Source organism: Oncorhynchus nerka, linkage group LG12, assembly GCF_034236695.1.
Source record: "Oncorhynchus nerka isolate Pitt River linkage group LG12, Oner_Uvic_2.0, whole genome shotgun sequence".
NCBI classification, from domain to species: Eukaryota; Metazoa; Chordata; class Actinopteri; order Salmoniformes; family Salmonidae; genus Oncorhynchus; species Oncorhynchus nerka.
Window position 1 is genome coordinate 62,247,396 of NC_088407.1, and position 18,361 is coordinate 62,265,756.

The window sequence follows — 18,361 nt, forward strand, 5'->3', positions numbered from 1 at the left end:
AGCTGTAGAACCTTTTGAGGATCTGAGGACCCATGCCAAATCTTTTTAGTTTCCTGAGGGGGAATAGGCTTTGTTGTGCCCTCTTCACGACTGTCTTGGTGTGTTTGGACCATTCTAGTTTGTTGTTGATGTGGACACCAAGGAACTTGAAGCTCTCAACCTGCTCCACTACAGCCCCGTCGATGAGAATGGGGGCGTGCTCGGTCCTCCTTTTTTACATCTGTCCTTCTATGACTTTCTCAGGTTTAAAAGTCAAGCCTGTCTCTCTCTGGGCTTTTGACTCCAGGTTCAGTGAACTTCTCTCCTCCTAAACCAGTAGGTAGGCTGACTACAGATGATGGCCTTGGCACCCCTGTTCAGTATGTGCCAACCAGACAAGCTCCAGCTGGTTCTTCGGCTGATCGAGTCAGTGTGTCTATGATTATAAAGGCCTGAGTCTCTGGTCCTATTCTTTTGACTTTTAATGACTACTCAATAAGACTGATTAAGTCAAGACTTGAAAAACACTGAGGGGTAATTAAATTACCAGAAAATGTATTTCTGGGTCTTACAAGGCCAAGGCACCATTACTGCCTGGTGTGAGATAGTACACAGATGAATGAGTAACTAGAGACCTTGTCCCATTGTGACCTTTTATTTGAATCCTTAACGTATATATTTTACCTTGAGGCAAAGATAAAACACCCAATAGAAAAGCACATTTAGCAGGACAATTTTTACAAACAAAAACAAGTTTTCAGAGTTTAACCAATCTGGTGGACAGTTTATAATATTCACAGGACCCCAGACAAGATACAAACCAGCATGCAGCTGGATTGCTTACTGATTCTAACTGGAGAGGACACAAGAACTTGGTAACAGATGTTGACCTCTTTCGGTAAGTCTGATTCAGCCCAAAACCCTTGACAAAACTGTACAAAAAACAGGATGTTTTTTTCTAAACGATGCCGTAAAGTACCCCAATAAACTAGATTTAACATGTACAAATGTTTTTCTTACACTTTTTTTGTATTGGGCATACATGAATTATGTAGGTTCTTTCTAAACAAAGATTGAGGGGAGGGCAGAATTTGTAGCCTGTTTTGAACCACAAGCAGAGGAAGTAACAGCTGACAACCCAGCATTGGCTCAATATCAAGCACAAACAAGTGAGCACAGAATTCACAAACAGCTGTATTGCTCCAACAATTTGTGCAGCCAGTCAGTCACCCAAACCTCAATGGAGGCTAGTCATGTGGCTCTGTAGTTATTCCGCTGAGACCAGTTGGACTTCCTGTTTTTGTTTTTTTACATGGGGTAAAAGGAAAAACATATTTCCCAATGGTGACAGAGTGACAATACAGGCTTTTTTATTTTGGTGGACAGCTATATAAACTGCCCAGGAAAGTTTCAATGCAACACTTCACCAAGACATTGTGTTCTTCACATAACAGAATAAGGACTCATTAGGCCTACTTATTTGAATGAAATGCTGTCAAAGTTTGTGTTGGATATTGAACATCTGCAGCACATCAAGTGCAAGCTCTGCAAAACATTCCTCAAAGGGGGAGGGTTGTGTTCACATCAATCAGATAACAATTTTCGCAGTGCAAAGGTAGTCAACTATTAGCAAAGACCAATTACAATCTTGTCTCTAGCATTCTTTATGATGGATGTTGAGTCCTAAGGAAGATGTGGAATATGAGAACTGTGTTCCTTTAACCACTTTTGAGAAAGTTCAGGTTATGATCAAAACAAGAAAATTAGGCATTTAAAATGACTTTATTATTTATTAGACATTACAATGACATTGTTCTGTACATGGTTCTCCAAGTCAACATGAGTAAGAAAGCTGAACCAAAAGATGACTTATCATTTCACCAGGGAGCTGTTCTCTCCCATTGAATGACAAGGTCCACTTTGCTGTAGGGTTACTGTACTTCTGTACTCATGCTGCAGATTTAGTCAAGTGATAGGTCTCGTATCCTGAGACATATTAATGGTAGTAGGTTGAGATCTCAGAGCTGAATGATATTCCGTTGGAATATTGAGTCAATTGGCTACATAACCATCAATGTTAGGCTACCCATTAACAAAACCTGCATTCTAAAAAGCATGTTTGAGTTACCAGAAGCCTGTTTCAGTTTTATGCTTGAGCACAATTTGGGATAAATCACAATATAGCCCACTGAAGGGAATCACTTGTGCAAATGTGTTCCAGATGGTTAGTCCAAGCACTACACAATGTATTTTCAGACATAATTGTCACAATGTCCAGAATACTGAAAATGAAATGTAAGACATGGGATACCTCCATTTGCTACTGGGTTTCTGTATTAAAACCTGTTTAATATAAAAAGGTGTTGTAGCTAGTTGTACAGAACAAGCTTGACTAAACAGACTTTAGTTCTGAAAGGAAAAACTAGGAAACAGACACTTGTTACTCAATCAATCCAAGCGTGTCTTAAAAGCACAACCAAGCCTTAGCCCAAATGAAAATATTAAAATCCAGCTCCATTAGAAAATCTATTAAAAATGGGGTAAAGAATAGGCAAAGGCGGTAAACTCTAGTTTTGAATTATGAACCCATTTAATTGTGTATTCATCAAGCCACAAAAAAGTATGTGACATAAGCTTGCTACAGAGTAGAGGCAACCTATAAACCAGCAAACCCAGTTTATAAAGATAAATTAGCTATAGGATCATAGTAATCAAATAAATGGATAAATCAAAACTTATTTATTGTATTCATTTTAGAAGTTAAGTTATTTAACTTCAAAGTAAAAAATAAAATAAAAAGTATTCTAAAAATAGTCATCACTCAATCATTAAGATTTGTAATTTGATGTTAGCCATGTCAACCCCTCATATAGTCCGTCTCCCGTGGTCGCACAGGAGGGCTGAACATACCAATTCCTATCTCTGATGCGGGTCAATCCTAGTTTCTCTTGGATTTCATGCGGCTTCATGGCATCTGGCAGGTCCTGCTTATTGGCAAAAATCAAGATGATGGCGTCCCTCATCTCACGGTCATTAATGATGCGATGGAGTTCCTGCCTCGCCTCATCAATGCGATCTCTGTCTGCACAATCCACAACAAAGATTAACCCCTGAGTGCCCGTATAGTAGTGTCGCCACAGGGGACGGATCTTATCTTGGCCTCCAACATCCCATACATTGAATTTGACGTTTTTGTAGGTGACAGTCTCGACATTGAAACCAACAGTGGGAATTGTGGTGACTGACTGTCCAAGTTTCAGTTTGTAAAGGATGGTGGTCTTTCCAGCAGCATCAAGTCCAAGCATCAATATTCTCATCTCCTTGTTGCCAAAGATTTTCGAAAGCATTTTCCCCATCATGAAAACAGTGCATAAATATTCCTTGTCAAATAAAAAAAAACTGGTTGGGTTCTTCAGTACATCCCGTATTACTTCCTTAATGTCAAAACCATGCAGCTTTCAACTTGATTTATTTGCTTAATCAGGCGTAACCCTGCAACTAACTATCAATGGACATGGTGTGAAATATGAAGCTCACCCTGAGCAGTCAGGATCAAATCAATGCTTAACGAATGTGTCGGTCTGTCAAATAAACTGGCAACAACAAGCTTATTCCTGGTGACAAATCAGTAACTATGAGGATTGCTGCTAATAACTTACTGCTCAGAGTTTAAAGTTCAAATATGTACCCAAAGGTTTGGAAAGTAAATTGTATGATAAGCCGTATACTTCTTAATTGTAGCTGTCACAAAATGTTAATATTATCGATTTCTTATTCCTATCGATTTCTATTAAATTCCGGGTCAGAGGGGCGGGGGCTGTTGATTAGACCAAGGAAATCGAATAGGCCCTCCAAAAACACTGCGGTACTTCGGACTTCCTCTTGGTGAGTGTGTTTCGAGGTCCCCCTCCTCGCCCTTGTTTCGATCAGCACCACCTGAGGAGAAAGGCAATTGTCTGTAACTATTCCATCAAACGTCGCACTGGGCTACCCACTCGTTCGTAGGAGCCCGTGATCCTATAGTCCCGGTGACTAGGGTGATTGATAAAAAATAAAAAACCCTCTTGTCCCCCTGAAACAGAAAAGGTTTGGGATGAGTGTCAGAAAGCTCAATTTAGCAAGGTGACGGCTGCTAGCTAACGTCAGCTAAATGCTAACTTCTAGCTTGCTAGCTACTTCACGCTGCATTGTGGATAGGTCAACGAAATTGAAAATGCAGACGTTAGTATGCACCCTTTATAATATTTTACACAAATCTCAAAATAAAATAAAAATATATTACCTTCTGTTTCCCCCCTCCTCTCTCAGTAATTTCCAACCTGCTTTCGTTTCTCTCCTTTTCAGTCGAGTTGAAGTGCTACTACCAAAGATTATTATAGCAAACCCAAGATAGACCAGAGCCTGACGTTTCCAATGGGAGTAAATTAATAGTGGGCAGGACAAGCAAGGAGGGTGGGCAGAGCCAAGCACAAGCTAGTTAGATACTATTGGTGCATTTTATCATTTATTTGCATATTTCAGTTAAGGAACGCCTACTTTGTGAAGTGCGCTTGTGCAATAACTCAATTCGCCCGTGCACTCCTTCTAAACAACGCAATTTTTAACAACTTTGGCAAAGTCTATAAAACGCAGTCCACTCTGTTTGTTACAGATTATAGTTTGGGAAACGGTATCAAGATCTACTGGACTTCCGTTCATCACCATATTTGGTAGTAAGTGGAACCGGGCTTCACATTTATACGTCTGGTGAAATATCTGTCTCATTGTTCTGTCTGTGCTTACAACTCTGATCTACCGGAAAGGTGTGGACTACATCACCCGCCACTTCCTCTGGCTCATTCAGTTGGTTTGCGCACGCTGTGTTCAGAGGAGCCATTTATGCTCCCCGGATTACTCTGACATCACAAGCATTCAAAAATGCGGTCCATTGATTAAAAGTAAAGGCATGGTGCGAATGTACTAAAAATCATGACCATTAATTAAAGAACGAAATTGCATCAGTAACAATATGTATTTGTAAATTAAAATACTACACGTGGTATGCTTAACAAACATATATATTTAAATGTAGGCTTCCTATGTCTTTCCTTAACATTTTTTAAAATGTAGACTAGGTTACTGTATGAATACTGTCCTCGATGCAAAGTGTAATATCACCACCTTGTGGCATACATCAGCGTTGTCTTTCATTTTACTGAAATGATTTACCAACGGTGCAGGAGATCCGTAGCCAGATGCCCCACTCAAGGTAGTGGTGGTAGGTGGACTAATATCTATCAGTTTTGTTCGGCTGTTTGAACCTCTGTGTGGACGCATGTGAGAGGGATACTCTCTGTTCTGATGTTTGCTGGAGTTATGACCTGTGGGCTGGTTAAAATGAAATTGTGTTTGTCACATGCGTCTAATACCTTACGGTGAAATGCTTAATTTACAAGCCCTTAACCAACATTGCAGTTCAAGAAATAGAGTTAAGAAAATATTTACTAAATTAACTAAAGTGAATTTTATTTGTATTTTTTATAAAGTAACACAAGAAAATATCATAACAATAACGAGGCTATATACATGGGGTACCGGTGCGGGGTACAGGTTAGTCGAGTTAATGAAAATAGTCCAGGTGGCCATTTGCTTAATTGTTCAGCAGTCTTATTACTTGGGGGTGGAAACTGTTAAGGGGCCTTTTGGTCCTAGACTTGGCTCTCCTGTCCCGCTTGCCGTGCAGTTAAAGCCGTTGGTTGAGGCCGTTGGTGTCTGGATGACCTGTAGATGACAAAGATCATGTGTTGCCATTTCCTGAAGGGTTCCATCGTCTGGATGGTGGCCATGTGTCTGTGTCTTATATCTGCAAACGTCAAGGTTGCCCAAGTAGCATACCATGTTAGTCTCAGTACCGGCACAGTGGTCCAAGGCCAATCTCATGCCGAGTTGAGGTTCCTTTGTGTTACTCCTCCCATCTACAGATGTGGTCATCTGGGCCCTGGTGCTCCCTGTTGGAGCACCAGGGATGGAGCTGCAGGGAGTCTTTGCTCTGGATCTCTGGGACGAGGGACAGCAGCCAGGCCTCTGTTTCCCCAATGCCCTGTAGTACTGTCTCTGCTGCTGCTCGATCCCCCTCATACAGTATCTATGAGCCAACTCCAGGCTACGGAGCAGGCCCTTATGCTGCTGGACTTGGTACCTGTGTAGTCCATGCTTCGTGGCAGTCAGTGGCTTCTGCATTTAGTTGTCGGTGGCTTCTGTGTATCACCTTATGGAGGAAGGAATAGCAAAACAATGGAAGTTCAATAATAAGCTATACCAGTATAGTAGCTGTGTATTTCCTGTGGTAGAACCATTGTATTAACATGTGACAATTGCATTGTATTTGCATAGCAATGGAGATGAGCATTTCTTTTTTATATTATTACACAAGTTGAGAAATGACAGTTGTGTAATAACAAAGATCTTCATCAATACATCTTTCTCATTTAAAGGAATGTAAAATCATACTATGAATAGATACAATACATAGACCTCATAAAATTATCCTTTTGATTCATCAAAGGTTATTTCACAGTAAGTCAAATAAATGGCACTCGCTTGAGAATGAAATCAGCATCCCTTTGATTAATTTAATGAGTCACATATCTCTGATACCCCATATCTCTGATATCCCCTAATCTCACAGGGATTCTTCAGAGTGGAAAGTTGGTTGTGTTAAATTCTACAACCACCTAAAAGGAAGTGATTCCCAAACCTTGGAAATCCACTTTGGGAATCAATGCTATCACCTACAGAGAGATGAACCTGGAGTTGAGGCCTCTAAGCATGGTGGACCTGGGGCTCTGTTCAAAAACACAAACATAGAGCCCCAAGACAGCAACACAATTAGACCCAAATCATTTGAAAACAAAAAAATAATTACTTAAAATATTGAAAAGAATTAACAAAAAAAAACAGAACAAACTAGAACGCTCTAAACAGACTACACAGTGGCAGAATACCTGACCACTGTGACTGACCCCAAATTAATTATCCTACGTCTTGAGGCAGGGGACGAGGAGCGCACAGGAGTTCACCCTGGACTTCCGGGCCCTGGCCGCCAGAGCGGGATGGAACGACAGGGCCCTGATCAACCACTATCGCTGCAGCTTGCGCGAGGATGTCCATCGGGAGTTGGCCTGCAGGGACACCACCCTCACCTTTGACCAGCTGGTGGACCTGTACATCCGGCTGGATAACCTGCTGGTCACCTGCGGACGTTCAGACTCGGCACTGTCGGTTCCATCTCCCAGCACCACCGCTCCGGTGCCTATGGAGATGGGGGGTGCTGCGCTCAGGGAGGCCGGAGGGGGGGCCTTCACGTGCACCATCTGTGGCCGCAGAGGGCACACTGCCGGTCGGTGTCGGGTTGGTCCACTGGGGGTTGAGGCAGAAGGCAGAGCGTTCTGGCATCATCCCAGGTGAGCTTGCACCATTCTCACCCAGAGCCCTCTGTTGCCCACCTGTTTTTACAAGCCAACTTCCCTGAGTTTTGCCCATATTCCCAACATAAGGCACTCGTCAATTCAGGCGCGGCTGGGAATTTTATCGACAGAGCATTCTTTACTAAACTAGATCTCAGGAGCGCTTACAACCTGGTGCGTATCCGGGAGGGAGACGAGTGGAAGACCATGTTCAGTACCACCTCAGGGCATTATGAGTACCTCGTCATGCCGTACGGGTTGATGAATGCTCCGTCAGTCTTCCAATCCTTTGTGGACTAGATTTTCATGGATCTGCACGGGCAGCATGTAGTGGTGTATATCGATGACATGCTGATATGCGCCGTTGCATGCGCCGAGCATGTGTCCTTGGAGTGCAGGGTGCTTGGTCGACTGTTGGAGCATGACCTGTATGTCAAGGCTGAGAAATGCCTGTTCTTCCAGCAGTCCATCTCCTTCCTAGGATACCACATTTCCACCTCAGGGGTGGAGATAGAGAGTGACCGCATTTCAGCCGTGCGTAATTGGCCAACTCCCACCACGGTAAAGGAGGTGCAGTGTTTTTTAGGGTTTGCCAATTACTACCGGAGGTTTATCCGGGGTTTATCCCATTACCTCACTGCTGAAGGGGGGCCTGGTGCGTTTGCAGTGGTCGGTTGAGGCGAACAGGCTTTTGGTCACCTAAGGGCTCTGTTTACCTCGGCTCCCGTGCTGGCGCATCCGGATCCCCCTTTGGCGTTCACGGTGGAGGTGGACGCGTCTGAGGCTGGGATAGGAGCCGTGCTCTCTCGGCGCTCGGGTACGCCACCGAAGCTCCGCCCCTGTGCCTTCTTTTCGAAGAAGCTCAGCCCGGCGGAACGAAACTATGATGTGAGGGACCGGGAGCTGTCGGCTGTGGTGAAGGCGTTGAAGGCGTGGAGACATTGGCTTGAGTGGGCTCAACACCCTTTTCTCATTTGGACTGACCACCTCAACCTGGAGTACATCCAGGAAGCGAGGAGACTGAATCCTCGTCAGGCAAGGTGGCCATGTTTTATACCCGTTTTGTTTTCACCCTTTCTTTCAGACCAGGTTCCCAGAATGTTAAGGCAGAAGCATTGTCCCGGCTGTATGACACAGAGGAGCGGCCCATGGATCCTACCCCCACACTCCCGGACTCCTGCCTGGTGGCGCCGGTAGTTTGGGAGCTGGACGTGGACATTGAGCGGGCGTTACGTGCAGAGCCTGCTCCACTCCAGTGTCCCGCTGGGCGTCTGTACGTTCCGACTGCTGTCCGTGACCGGCTGATCTATTGGGCCCACGCATCTCCCTCCTCTGGTCGTCCAGGCATCGGACAGTACGCTGTCTGAGAGGGAGGTACTGGTCGCCCAACTTGGCTAAGGACGTGAGGGTTTATGTTTCCTCCTGCTCGGTGTGCACCCAGTGTAAAGCTCCTAGGCACCTGCCCAGAGGTAAGCTACACCACTTACTCGTTCCACAACGGCCTTGGTCGCATCGGTCGGTCGATTTCCTCACCGATCTTCCTACCTCACAGGGTAACACCACGATCCTGGTCGTTGTGGACTGTTTCCAAGTCCTGCCGTCTCCTCCCTCTGCCCGGTGTCCCTACGGCCCTACAGACTGCGGAGGCCTTGTTTACACACGTCTTCCGGCACTAGTGTCTGATCGGGGTCCCCAGTTCACTTCGAGGGTCTGGAGGGCGTTCATGGAACGTCTGGGGGTCTCGATCAGCCTTACCTCGGATTTCCACCCCGAGAGTAATGGGCAGGTGGAGAGAGTGAACCAGGATGTGGGTAGGTTTCTGCGGTCTTATTGACAGGACCGGCCGGGGGAGTGGGCGGCGTTCGTGCCCTGGGCCGAGATGGCTTAGAACTCGCTCCGCCACTCCTCCACTAACCTCTCGCCCTTCCAGTGCATACTGGGATACCAGTATTGGCATCAGAGTCAGACCGAGGCTCCTGCGGTGGACGATTGGTTCAGGCGCGTGGAGGAGACCTGGGACGCCACCCATGTTCATCTCCAGCGGGCCATGCTGCGCCAGAAGGCCAGCGCAGACCATCACCACAGTGAGGCCCCGGTGTTCTGGCTCTCGACCCGAAATCTGTCCCTCCGCCTGCCCTACTGGAAGCTGGGGCCACGGTTTGTGGGGCCAATAAAAGTCCAGAGGAGACTGAACGAGGTTAGTTACCGGTTACAGCTTCCTCCCGATTACCTTATTAACCCCTCATTCCCATGTGTCTCTCCTCAGGCCGGTGATGGCGTGCCCGCTCCAGGAGTTTGAGGTGCAGGAGGTCCTTTTGGACATCGAGGGGGCCCCGGCGTGCTCCATACTGGAATCGAGGCATCGGGCGAGGGCCTGGGAGGGGTACGGTCCGGAGGAGAGATGCTGGGTCCCGGTGGAGGATGTTTTGGACCCTTCTATGCTGCGGGAGTTCCACCGTCTTCATCCGGATCGCCCTGCACCTCACCCTCTGGGTCGTCCCCGAGGCCGGTGTCGGCGCACTGCTGGAGCCGCGCGTCAAGGGGGGTACTGTCACGACTTCCGCTGAAGTCGGTCCTTCTCCTTGTTCGGGCGGCGTTCGGCAGTCGACGTCACCGTTCTTCTAGCCATGGCTGATCCACCTTTCATTTTCCATTTGTTTTGTCTTGTTTTCCCGCACACCTGGTTCACATTCCCTCACCAGACTAAATGTATATTACCCTCTGTTTCCCCCATGTCTGTGTGTGGAATTGTTCTTTGTGTAGGGTGTTACGCTACAGGCTGGTTTGTTTCAAACCTAGGTTTGTTTGTTTTGTTTAATCCGGTTCATGTTGCCGTGGTTGTACTTTGTGCTGCCTCGCCTGTGCCTTTGGGTCAGGGTGTATATTAAAGTTCTCCTGTTATCACCCATCTCTGCTCTCCTCTGCCTGACTTCCCGGCAACCAGTCACTCACCCCGTTACAGTGCCTCACAGCAGCAAGATTTGTGTCCTGTTGCCTCAAGAAAAGGGAAACCAGTAATGAACAAACACCATTGTAAATGCAACTCATATTTATGTCTATATATAGTCAGAAGTTTACATACACCTTAACCAATTACATTTAAACTCAGTTTTTCACAATTCCTGACATTTAATCCTAATAAAAATTCCCTGTCTTAGGTCAGTTAGGATCACCACTTTATTTTAAGAATGTGAAATGTCAGAATAATAGTAGAGAGAATTATTTATTTCAGCTGTTATTTCTTTCATCACATTCCCAGTGGGTTAGAAGTTTACATACAATCAATTAGTATTTGGTAGCATTGCTTTTAAATTGTTTAACTCGGGTCAAACGTTTTGGGTAGCCTTCCACAAGCTTCCCACAATACGTTGGGTGAATTTTGGCCTATTTCTCCTGACAGAGCTGGGGTAACTGAGTCAGGTTTGTAGGCCTCCTTGCTCGCACACACCTTTTCAGGTCTGCCCACAAATCTTCTATGGGATTGAGGTCAGGGCTTTGTGATGGCCACTCCAATACCTTGACTTTGTTGTCCTTAAGTCATTTTGCCACAACTTTGGAAGTATGCTTGGGGTCATTGTCCATTTGGAAGACCCATTTGTGACCAAGCTTTAACTTCCTGACTGATGTCTTGAAATATCGCTTCAATTTATTCACATAATTTCCCCAAATTTACTTTAACAAGGCACACCTGTTAAGCATTGTTTTTGGGGCATTTACACAATTTTACTGTTAAGCACTTTGGATAAAATGTCTGATGAAGGGTATGTCTACGCCAGGGATCATCAACTAGATTCAGCCACAGGATGATTTTATTCTTGAGGGGATGGTGAGGGGGCCGAAACATAATTACAAAGAATTTGTAGACTACAAATTGCCCGCAAGATGCCCAAAAGGATATATTTGACTAAAACATTTCTAACCCTCCTTACATTTGTATGTGATCACATACTGTATATCCCTCTATTTTCTAAGAAAATTTGGGGGGCCAAATAAATCTCCTGCAGGCCACCAGTTGGGGAGCCCTGCTCTAGGCTGACCAGCCCTTCTCATTTCATTCAGCATCCACTGATGTTGGTGGTACTTGGAGTAAACAGTAAACACTACACCATAATTCATGTGACCATAGTTTCTAGGTATAGGGCCTACTGTATAAAAACACTATTCCAAAGGCTCAGTTTGGAATTCTAAGGTTTTGTCTTTATGCAGTCTTTACATCTAGCCAGTGGCTAGTGGTCCACAGTGGCTGGCGGTCCACTTTTAGTCAGCCGTCTCATTCCAATGGCTTGACTCAGGTTTCACGCCTCTCAGCTGCCCTGCCTCACCTCTCCCATTGAAATGCATTAGCAGTCACGTGCCAGCATACCACGCTGCATGCATCCTTCTCCCACTTTAGGAACTCATTTATTGGAAAAGGCACTAACTAATTTACCATTGAAGACCTGGGGTCTGTCCCTGGTGTATTACATTAGCATATTCTGGTGAGCTGTTGTCCTATGATGAGTCATATAAGTTATTTCACAATACATGAATGATTAGACTAATGTAGCTCACAGATCACTGCACCTGTACATAGCCCATCTGTAAACAGCCCATCTATCTACCTACCTCATCCCCATACTGTATTTATTTATCTTGCTCCTTTGCACCCCAGTATCTCTACTTGCACATTCATCTTCTGCACATCTACCATTCCAGTGTTTAATTTCTATATTGTTATTACTTCGCCACCATGGCCTATTTATTGCCTTAACTCCCTTATCTTACCTCATTTACACTCACTGTATATAGACATTTTGTTTTCTTTTGTTCTACTGTATTATTGACAATGTTTTGTTTAACTCTGTGTTGTAACTCTGTGTTGTTGGATGTGTCGAATTGCTATGCTTTATCTTGGCCAGGTCGCAGTTGCAAATGAGAACTTGTTCTCAACTAGCCTACCTGGTTAAATAAAGGTGAAATAAAAAAAAGTATTTAAAAAAAGTCATTTTCTAACACAGCCTACTTTTCATGTCGAGATGATTCTCATGTTTGCCACTAGAGTTGAGTATAACACAAGGCATGATAAACTGAGAATGGTAAACCTGATAATGCCCCCTGAAAAGACTTGATTACTTACACATTTTATTTATTTATTTGCGTTATTGCAAAAATGCTCTTGGGGTAGTCTTTCTGTTTGACTTGCCTAATTAACAAGAAAGTAAACTCTACTAGGGCCTGGACAATAACAGAATGGGACGATACCAGTATTGCCATATTTTCTTCCTATGGCAAAAATGAAAACACGAAGTAGTCTTCATGACTTGGTCCTTTTAAAAACCTGCTGTATGTAAAATATTTAGTGCTATAGCTCGGAAAATAAATAAATGACTCTGGGTGACCCAGTGACTCTGGGTGACATGATGTTTGTTTCCAACATTAGGGCTGTTTTCCTAAAGAAGTTACATCTACTTCGTGTTTTGTTTCCAACATTAGGGCTGTTTTCCTAAAGAAGTTACATCTACTTCGTGTTTTGTTTCCAACATTAGGGCTGTTTTCCTAAAGAAGTTACATCTACTTCGTGTTTTGTTTCCTTGCCATGATACTAACGAATATGGCGATACTGGTATCTTCCCGGCCCTAGACTCTACCATATTGCTACACTCTCCAACCCAAGGTCCCTAGGCTATGTCAGAGCCCCCTCTTTACAAAATCAACATCAGACTCAGATCTATATAGGCTGTTGTTGAGCTCACCCTACCTGAACTCTGACTGATTTGTTGCTCCATACTCTAATGGTAACGTCACCTTCTCAACTCTGTCTCTCTCCGTCTCTCATACACAGTGCTGTCCCCAGAGCCTAATGCGCTTGTGAAGGCCCTGCGAAAGCTTCCCATCCTCCATGATGAGGAGTATGCTCTGCAGTCCCATATGTACGAATACTACAGCACGAGTGGCCCACAGGAGAACACCCTGGCCCTGCCGTAAGTAAGTCACCCATGCACTCCACCTCTCTCCTGGCTCCACCTCTCCCTTCACCTCACTCCTCTCCAGGGCTCCTCTGCAGCCTTCTATCCCTATTTCTGTTTATTCTTTTTACTTTGCCTTTGCTGTTATTAATATATTGGCTAGTTAAATGTCGAGATGTTTTACTTTATTTTCAATCTTCGTACAGTGTACAATCATTCAAACTGTGAAAAGAGAAATGTTTGACCTCCATGCAACAGCTCATCATGGTAGATTTAGACTAATGTAGCCTTGTGCTATTTGACTGATAGACTTCAGATGGAGAGCTTTGAGTTCGATACAGATCATAAAAGACGAACAGACTAGGCTAATAGTAGTTCTATCTACTCTTATAGAAATATCTGACCCTCTACCTACCTCTACTACCGATACATAAATGTTTACGCCCTTACCATTTTTTTTTACACAGGAGTCTATTGTATTGTTGTGACTTTATTTTCATTAATCTGATGACTGATGTTTATCTAATAAACTAAATATATGTCATTGTTACCTGATTAAATGAATCATGTAACAATGAACTAATTAGGATTTGGGGCACCATGAGAGCGGTTGTTTAAAATAATTGCCATCTCCCAAATTAAACTCTAAAGGTCTTTACCTATCACATCCATAAAACAGTCAATGTATTAATCATAACCTTGTATCATATCATCATTCTGAACAGTCGTAACGTCCTGCATCTGCAAAAAAATCCAGCCTTACTTATGATTCAGTACTACACAAATTGGTTTAATGATTTATTTACTAGCTAACTAAATGATAACACAGGATAAACATACAGACTTATTACATTAGAAACAGGTCCCTAGCGGACTGACACAATAGAGATGGAGAGGGAGGGAGAAAGAGAAAGAAAGAGACACTTATCGTTGGTACATTTTTAGAAACTACTCTCACAGTAATCATATACTTTTCACACGAACTGCCACCCATTTTGAGTAAAAAATTGCTGTGTATCGCTGTCGGAACTAGATCTTCTTAGAAAGGGTGTTAGGCCTTTCCGCGGCACGCTTGTAAGGCTCTGATTGTCCAAAAGGGGTCATCACCCGTCTCTTCTACTGTTGTTATCCGGTGATTTGTCGTGTAGTCCTGAACAAAACTACAGTTTATTCTACTTTCCATTCACTCCTGAAGCTGCCTCTTTGAAGATAAGCTATCCAGCCGTGTCGATGGTTCCCATTGGGTGATGAGAGTAGCGTAATACGATGTTTTGAGAAGAGTAGTAGAATGGTCCCACTTAAATTCACTTTTCTAGATATTTTACTTAGGACAGCTAATCAGCCGTACCAGTGATTTTCCGGGAGGTGACGTTATTGTCTCTATCTCGTGTTGAGATTTCAGAGTTCAAACCACTTTGGACGTGAGCTGCAGCTACACGCCTCTCTGGTCTGATATGTTAATTCTTAACCCACCATGTTATGCAGTTCATTCAAAAGGGGCCGTTTGTGACGCTGACACGCTCTCTGACTTCACTCAAGGTGCGGTGACTACTCAGTTGTACAAAGTTATAGAAACAATTTCCTCTTATAGTTTCTAAGATCACATCCCTCTCTTAACAAAAACGCTTTCATAATTTTTAATATTTCATACACAACGTCAAGGATGGAGACTTTGTACATGTAGTGTATATACTTTTCTAGTTACAGTATTTCCTTTATAACCTTTTAGAATGTGTTAGAGTTTCGGTGGGAAATGGCTGTGAAACAAAGGCACATTCCTGTGTGAATTTGGAGAGGGAGATAGCTGAAAGTTCTTACCCCTGATTTACAACAGGGTGTCAATTGTTGCTTCATTTGAGCTGCTTAATTTGACAGTCAAATTCAAAGATAAGACATTGCCAGATTTCAAGGCTTTTTCAATCTACAAGGCTTTTTAAAAGGTTCGTTGAAAAAACACATTGTCGTGTACAGCATATCATGTCAGGATAAAGGTTGAGATCCTCCCCCAAAATCAGTTCAGTATGGCTCCTCCATAGCAGGAGACCTACAGGCTATAATATCACACATTTCTATTCCCTGCATGCCTGGGAACATGTCACTCTAAAACTCTCTGTGTTGTTTTGACAGAGTGCTGACACACCACGCTGATGAACTATCAAAAGGGTCCTGTAGTACTGGTAGCATACTGTATGCCTGCGCTACACTACGCTACGCTATGCTGTGTGTCTGAGAGTGGTTTGATTCCTCTGTATTTGTCCCACCTGGTGTCAAAACGTGCCTGGCAGGAACAGTTTGCTGCTCAGTCGTGTCTGTGTTTGAATCTATCAGGGAGTGATCCTACGAGCACACACCTGCAGGGAGTTGTGAAGCAGCATGTCTGTAGTGGTTTTCACGGCTGCCTGACCTTATGCCCTTATTCCATCTCTTCAGATAATTTGTTTCGCTCCCTCTAGAGAGAGAGGTAATCTCATTGGTTCATGTCTAACTAAAAACAGTGCAGCACAGTCGAGTTATCACAATGTTTCTGTAATACCCCAAGCACCCCCAGGAGCTTTCTGCTGTCGGGCAGCAAATAGGCCTGCGAGGGGTTGCTGGTGACACGCTTGCAGGGAGTGAGACTAATCTGTGTTAAGTGTGTTTCATCCTTGTAGTCTGGGTCTGTGTGTTCAGGAGCAGCGAGAGGGCCCTCTGCTGAATGGGGTCCTGGCAGGTCGGGTCCAAGGGGTGCCCACTATCGCCCCTCCAGATGGAGGCTGAGCCCAGACCAAGGAGCCTTGGGTCAAATCCCTCCCAGCAGCCTCCTCTTCTCTCTTGGCCTGCAGTGTTGGGGCCATTGGGGGTGCCCCTGTCTGCCTGCACGCTAATCCATACAGATACACATGCAGGGCTCAGCCCCTCAACCTCAAACACACTCAGAGCAGCTCTGGACCACAGATAAAGGCTGGCAGGATGGGGCTGGGTTATAGGGGACTGATAAGAGGACTACACAAGCACAGTATTTTTCAAGCTAGTCTGAGCGAGGCTGTTTGTGTGTGCGCATGTGCATGTGTGTGGAGGGGCTGCTGGCACTGTGCCTGCTTGGATCATGGTAGTGTCTGTTTGGAGAACTGCCATGTGTCACCTCCCTAGCCCTTTGTTCCTCACCCCCTGATCACTCCAACAGCCTCACAGGGGATTCATAGGACATCACCTTCCGTCCCTAAAAATAATTATATCAGTCTCATTAAGTTCAGTAGTTGATTCAATCATCCTCTTTCCTCCTTGCTTCTGTGAGGTTCTTTTTCATTATTACCATCATCATGTTCCTTTGTGTGGCAGCACAGTTTGATTAACACAAACTAGCTGTCAGTAAACATTGCTAATAAATGTCCCTAATGCCTGAAATACTTAGTTTGCACTTTGCAGTGAGCATGTGCAGTGGACTTGAAATAAAATTGGCAAAGCTGATATCATTATATCCTAACATTACTTGAATTTTGAAGTGTATGCAGTAGGAAATTGGTTTATTGATTTATTGAAAAGCTGCAAGTGAAAAGTGGTAGTGAAATTCTCTGTGGGAAGCCTCCTCTCCCTTCCCAATACTCTGCTCCTCATCAGCAGGTTAGGCCACGGGGCACCTACCCTCGGTATGCTAATACCTGTTTCCCTGCCACACTGTTGGCTACACCAGGAGATAAATTAATAATTGGTGATTTTAATATTGTTTCCAGCGGCACTAACGCTTTAAGATTATCAACAACATATGTTTGAGGATTGTGTGTGGAGCCAGGGCTAATTAGGGTGGTGTCTTTAGGCCCCTGGTTAGGTGCTGAGGGGTGAACTTGCTATTCCCCTGCTGTTCTATTGAACCCCCAACTAGGGGATGATGTGCACCCCCCATCCGTGTTTCTAGCTGTCTTATGGTAATGTGTGTGTGTGTGTGGGGGGGGGGCCGTGTCCCGTGTCTTAAAAAGGGAGATTAAATTGAAAATCTTTTCACAGCTGCTTAGCAGAGGCACACTATCTTATTAGGGTGCTAGGACAACATGGTTAGAGGAGTCATTAATATGCATGGGAGGCCAGGAGCAACTGACCCTATAATTAGAACATGGCGTCTCGCTAAGACATGAACCCATCCCTTTTTTAAAGCGTCGCAGAGATCTAACTAGTCATCCCCCCTCCACACATCTAACAACCACCCCTCAGAACATCCTCAAATTAGTAACTCCCCATACAGTGTCATACTGAGCAGAAGAAACAACAAAACTTCCCAGGGCGTCTCCCCCTTCCCCTCTAAAATGAGCTAATCCATGCCCCCTCCACCACACGTCCATAATTCACACCTCACGCTTTGGAACTGGTTTGGGCACCCTGCTGCTGAAACAGAAGGCCAAATAGACTTTGTCTTCATAAAGTAGACTAGGCTTGTCTCAGTCTTTTCCTTTCTTTAACCTCGGCCTGTTCCTCTCTAATGTAAACAGAACCAAGTCTCACTGCCTTTGTAAAGTAAACAAAACATCCAAGACAAAGACCCCCTAAAGTGATTTCCATTTTTAAAAACGTGATCGCCTCATTTGCTTAACCTTGATTGTTTATGTGTATCCGTGTAAACAGTCTGCTCGGTTGTAAATGCACTGCGTTTCTTTCGGGGTGTTTTCTGTGATTAGTTTATTATTGGATGATTGTGACTCAAAGTAAACGTGTGTCTTTTCACAGGCTGTCAACTGAATAAGAGGATAGTGTACACTTTTTTAGAGTACAGCCCTTTGCAATATGACCATAGATGACTGGGCTACACTTGGGAAGGACATTGAGGTACTTGGTGTTGTCATTTCTCACTCTAACACTAACCATAACCCTGACTTTAACCATATGCATAAGCAGATGCATTATGTATCACATAATGTATTACAATAATACAACAGTCTCAAATCATTCCCTGAAGTAAAAGTCAGTTATCATAATTTTTTAATTAACCATGCTGTTTTTGGTACTGTACTGTCGCTTTTGTAA

General features: G+C 44.2%; 2 protein-coding genes across 9 annotated transcripts in view; one reads left to right on the plus strand and one right to left on the minus strand.

The window, feature by feature from the left end:
* Positions 1 to 1,742: 1,742 nt before the first annotated feature.
* LOC115138539 (ADP-ribosylation factor 6-like) lies at positions 1,743 to 4,369 on the minus strand. 2 transcript variants are annotated; one of them, XM_029675465.2, is made up of 2 exons: positions 4,262 to 4,369; positions 1,743 to 4,051 (listed from the first exon to the last, which is right to left on the minus strand). In XM_029675465.2, the coding sequence occupies exon 2, from the start codon at positions 3,336 to 3,338 to the stop codon at positions 2,808 to 2,810; it is 531 nt and encodes a 176-aa protein (XP_029531325.1). In that variant the 5' UTR covers positions 3,339 to 4,051; positions 4,262 to 4,369; the 3' UTR covers positions 1,743 to 2,807. The 2 variants fall into 2 exon arrangements, with proteins under 2 accessions (XP_029531325.1, XP_029531327.1); XM_029675467.2 differs by having other exon boundaries at positions 1,743 to 3,915; positions 4,262 to 4,367.
* Positions 4,370 to 4,545: 176 nt separating this feature from the next.
* LOC115138802 (60 kDa lysophospholipase-like) overlaps positions 4,546 to 18,361 on the plus strand; it is a 32,902-nt gene continuing 19,086 nt past the window's right edge. For 5 of the 7 annotated variants that reach the window (XR_010465404.1, XR_010465403.1, XR_010465402.1 and 2 more), the window contains exons 1-3: positions 4,546 to 4,691; positions 13,246 to 13,388; positions 18,065 to 18,163. The gene's annotated coding sequence lies outside the window, so the exon portion shown is untranslated. The remainder of the gene's footprint in view (positions 4,692 to 13,245; positions 13,389 to 18,064; positions 18,164 to 18,361) is intronic. The other 2 variants (XR_010465405.1, XR_010465406.1) reach the window with 2 other exon arrangements.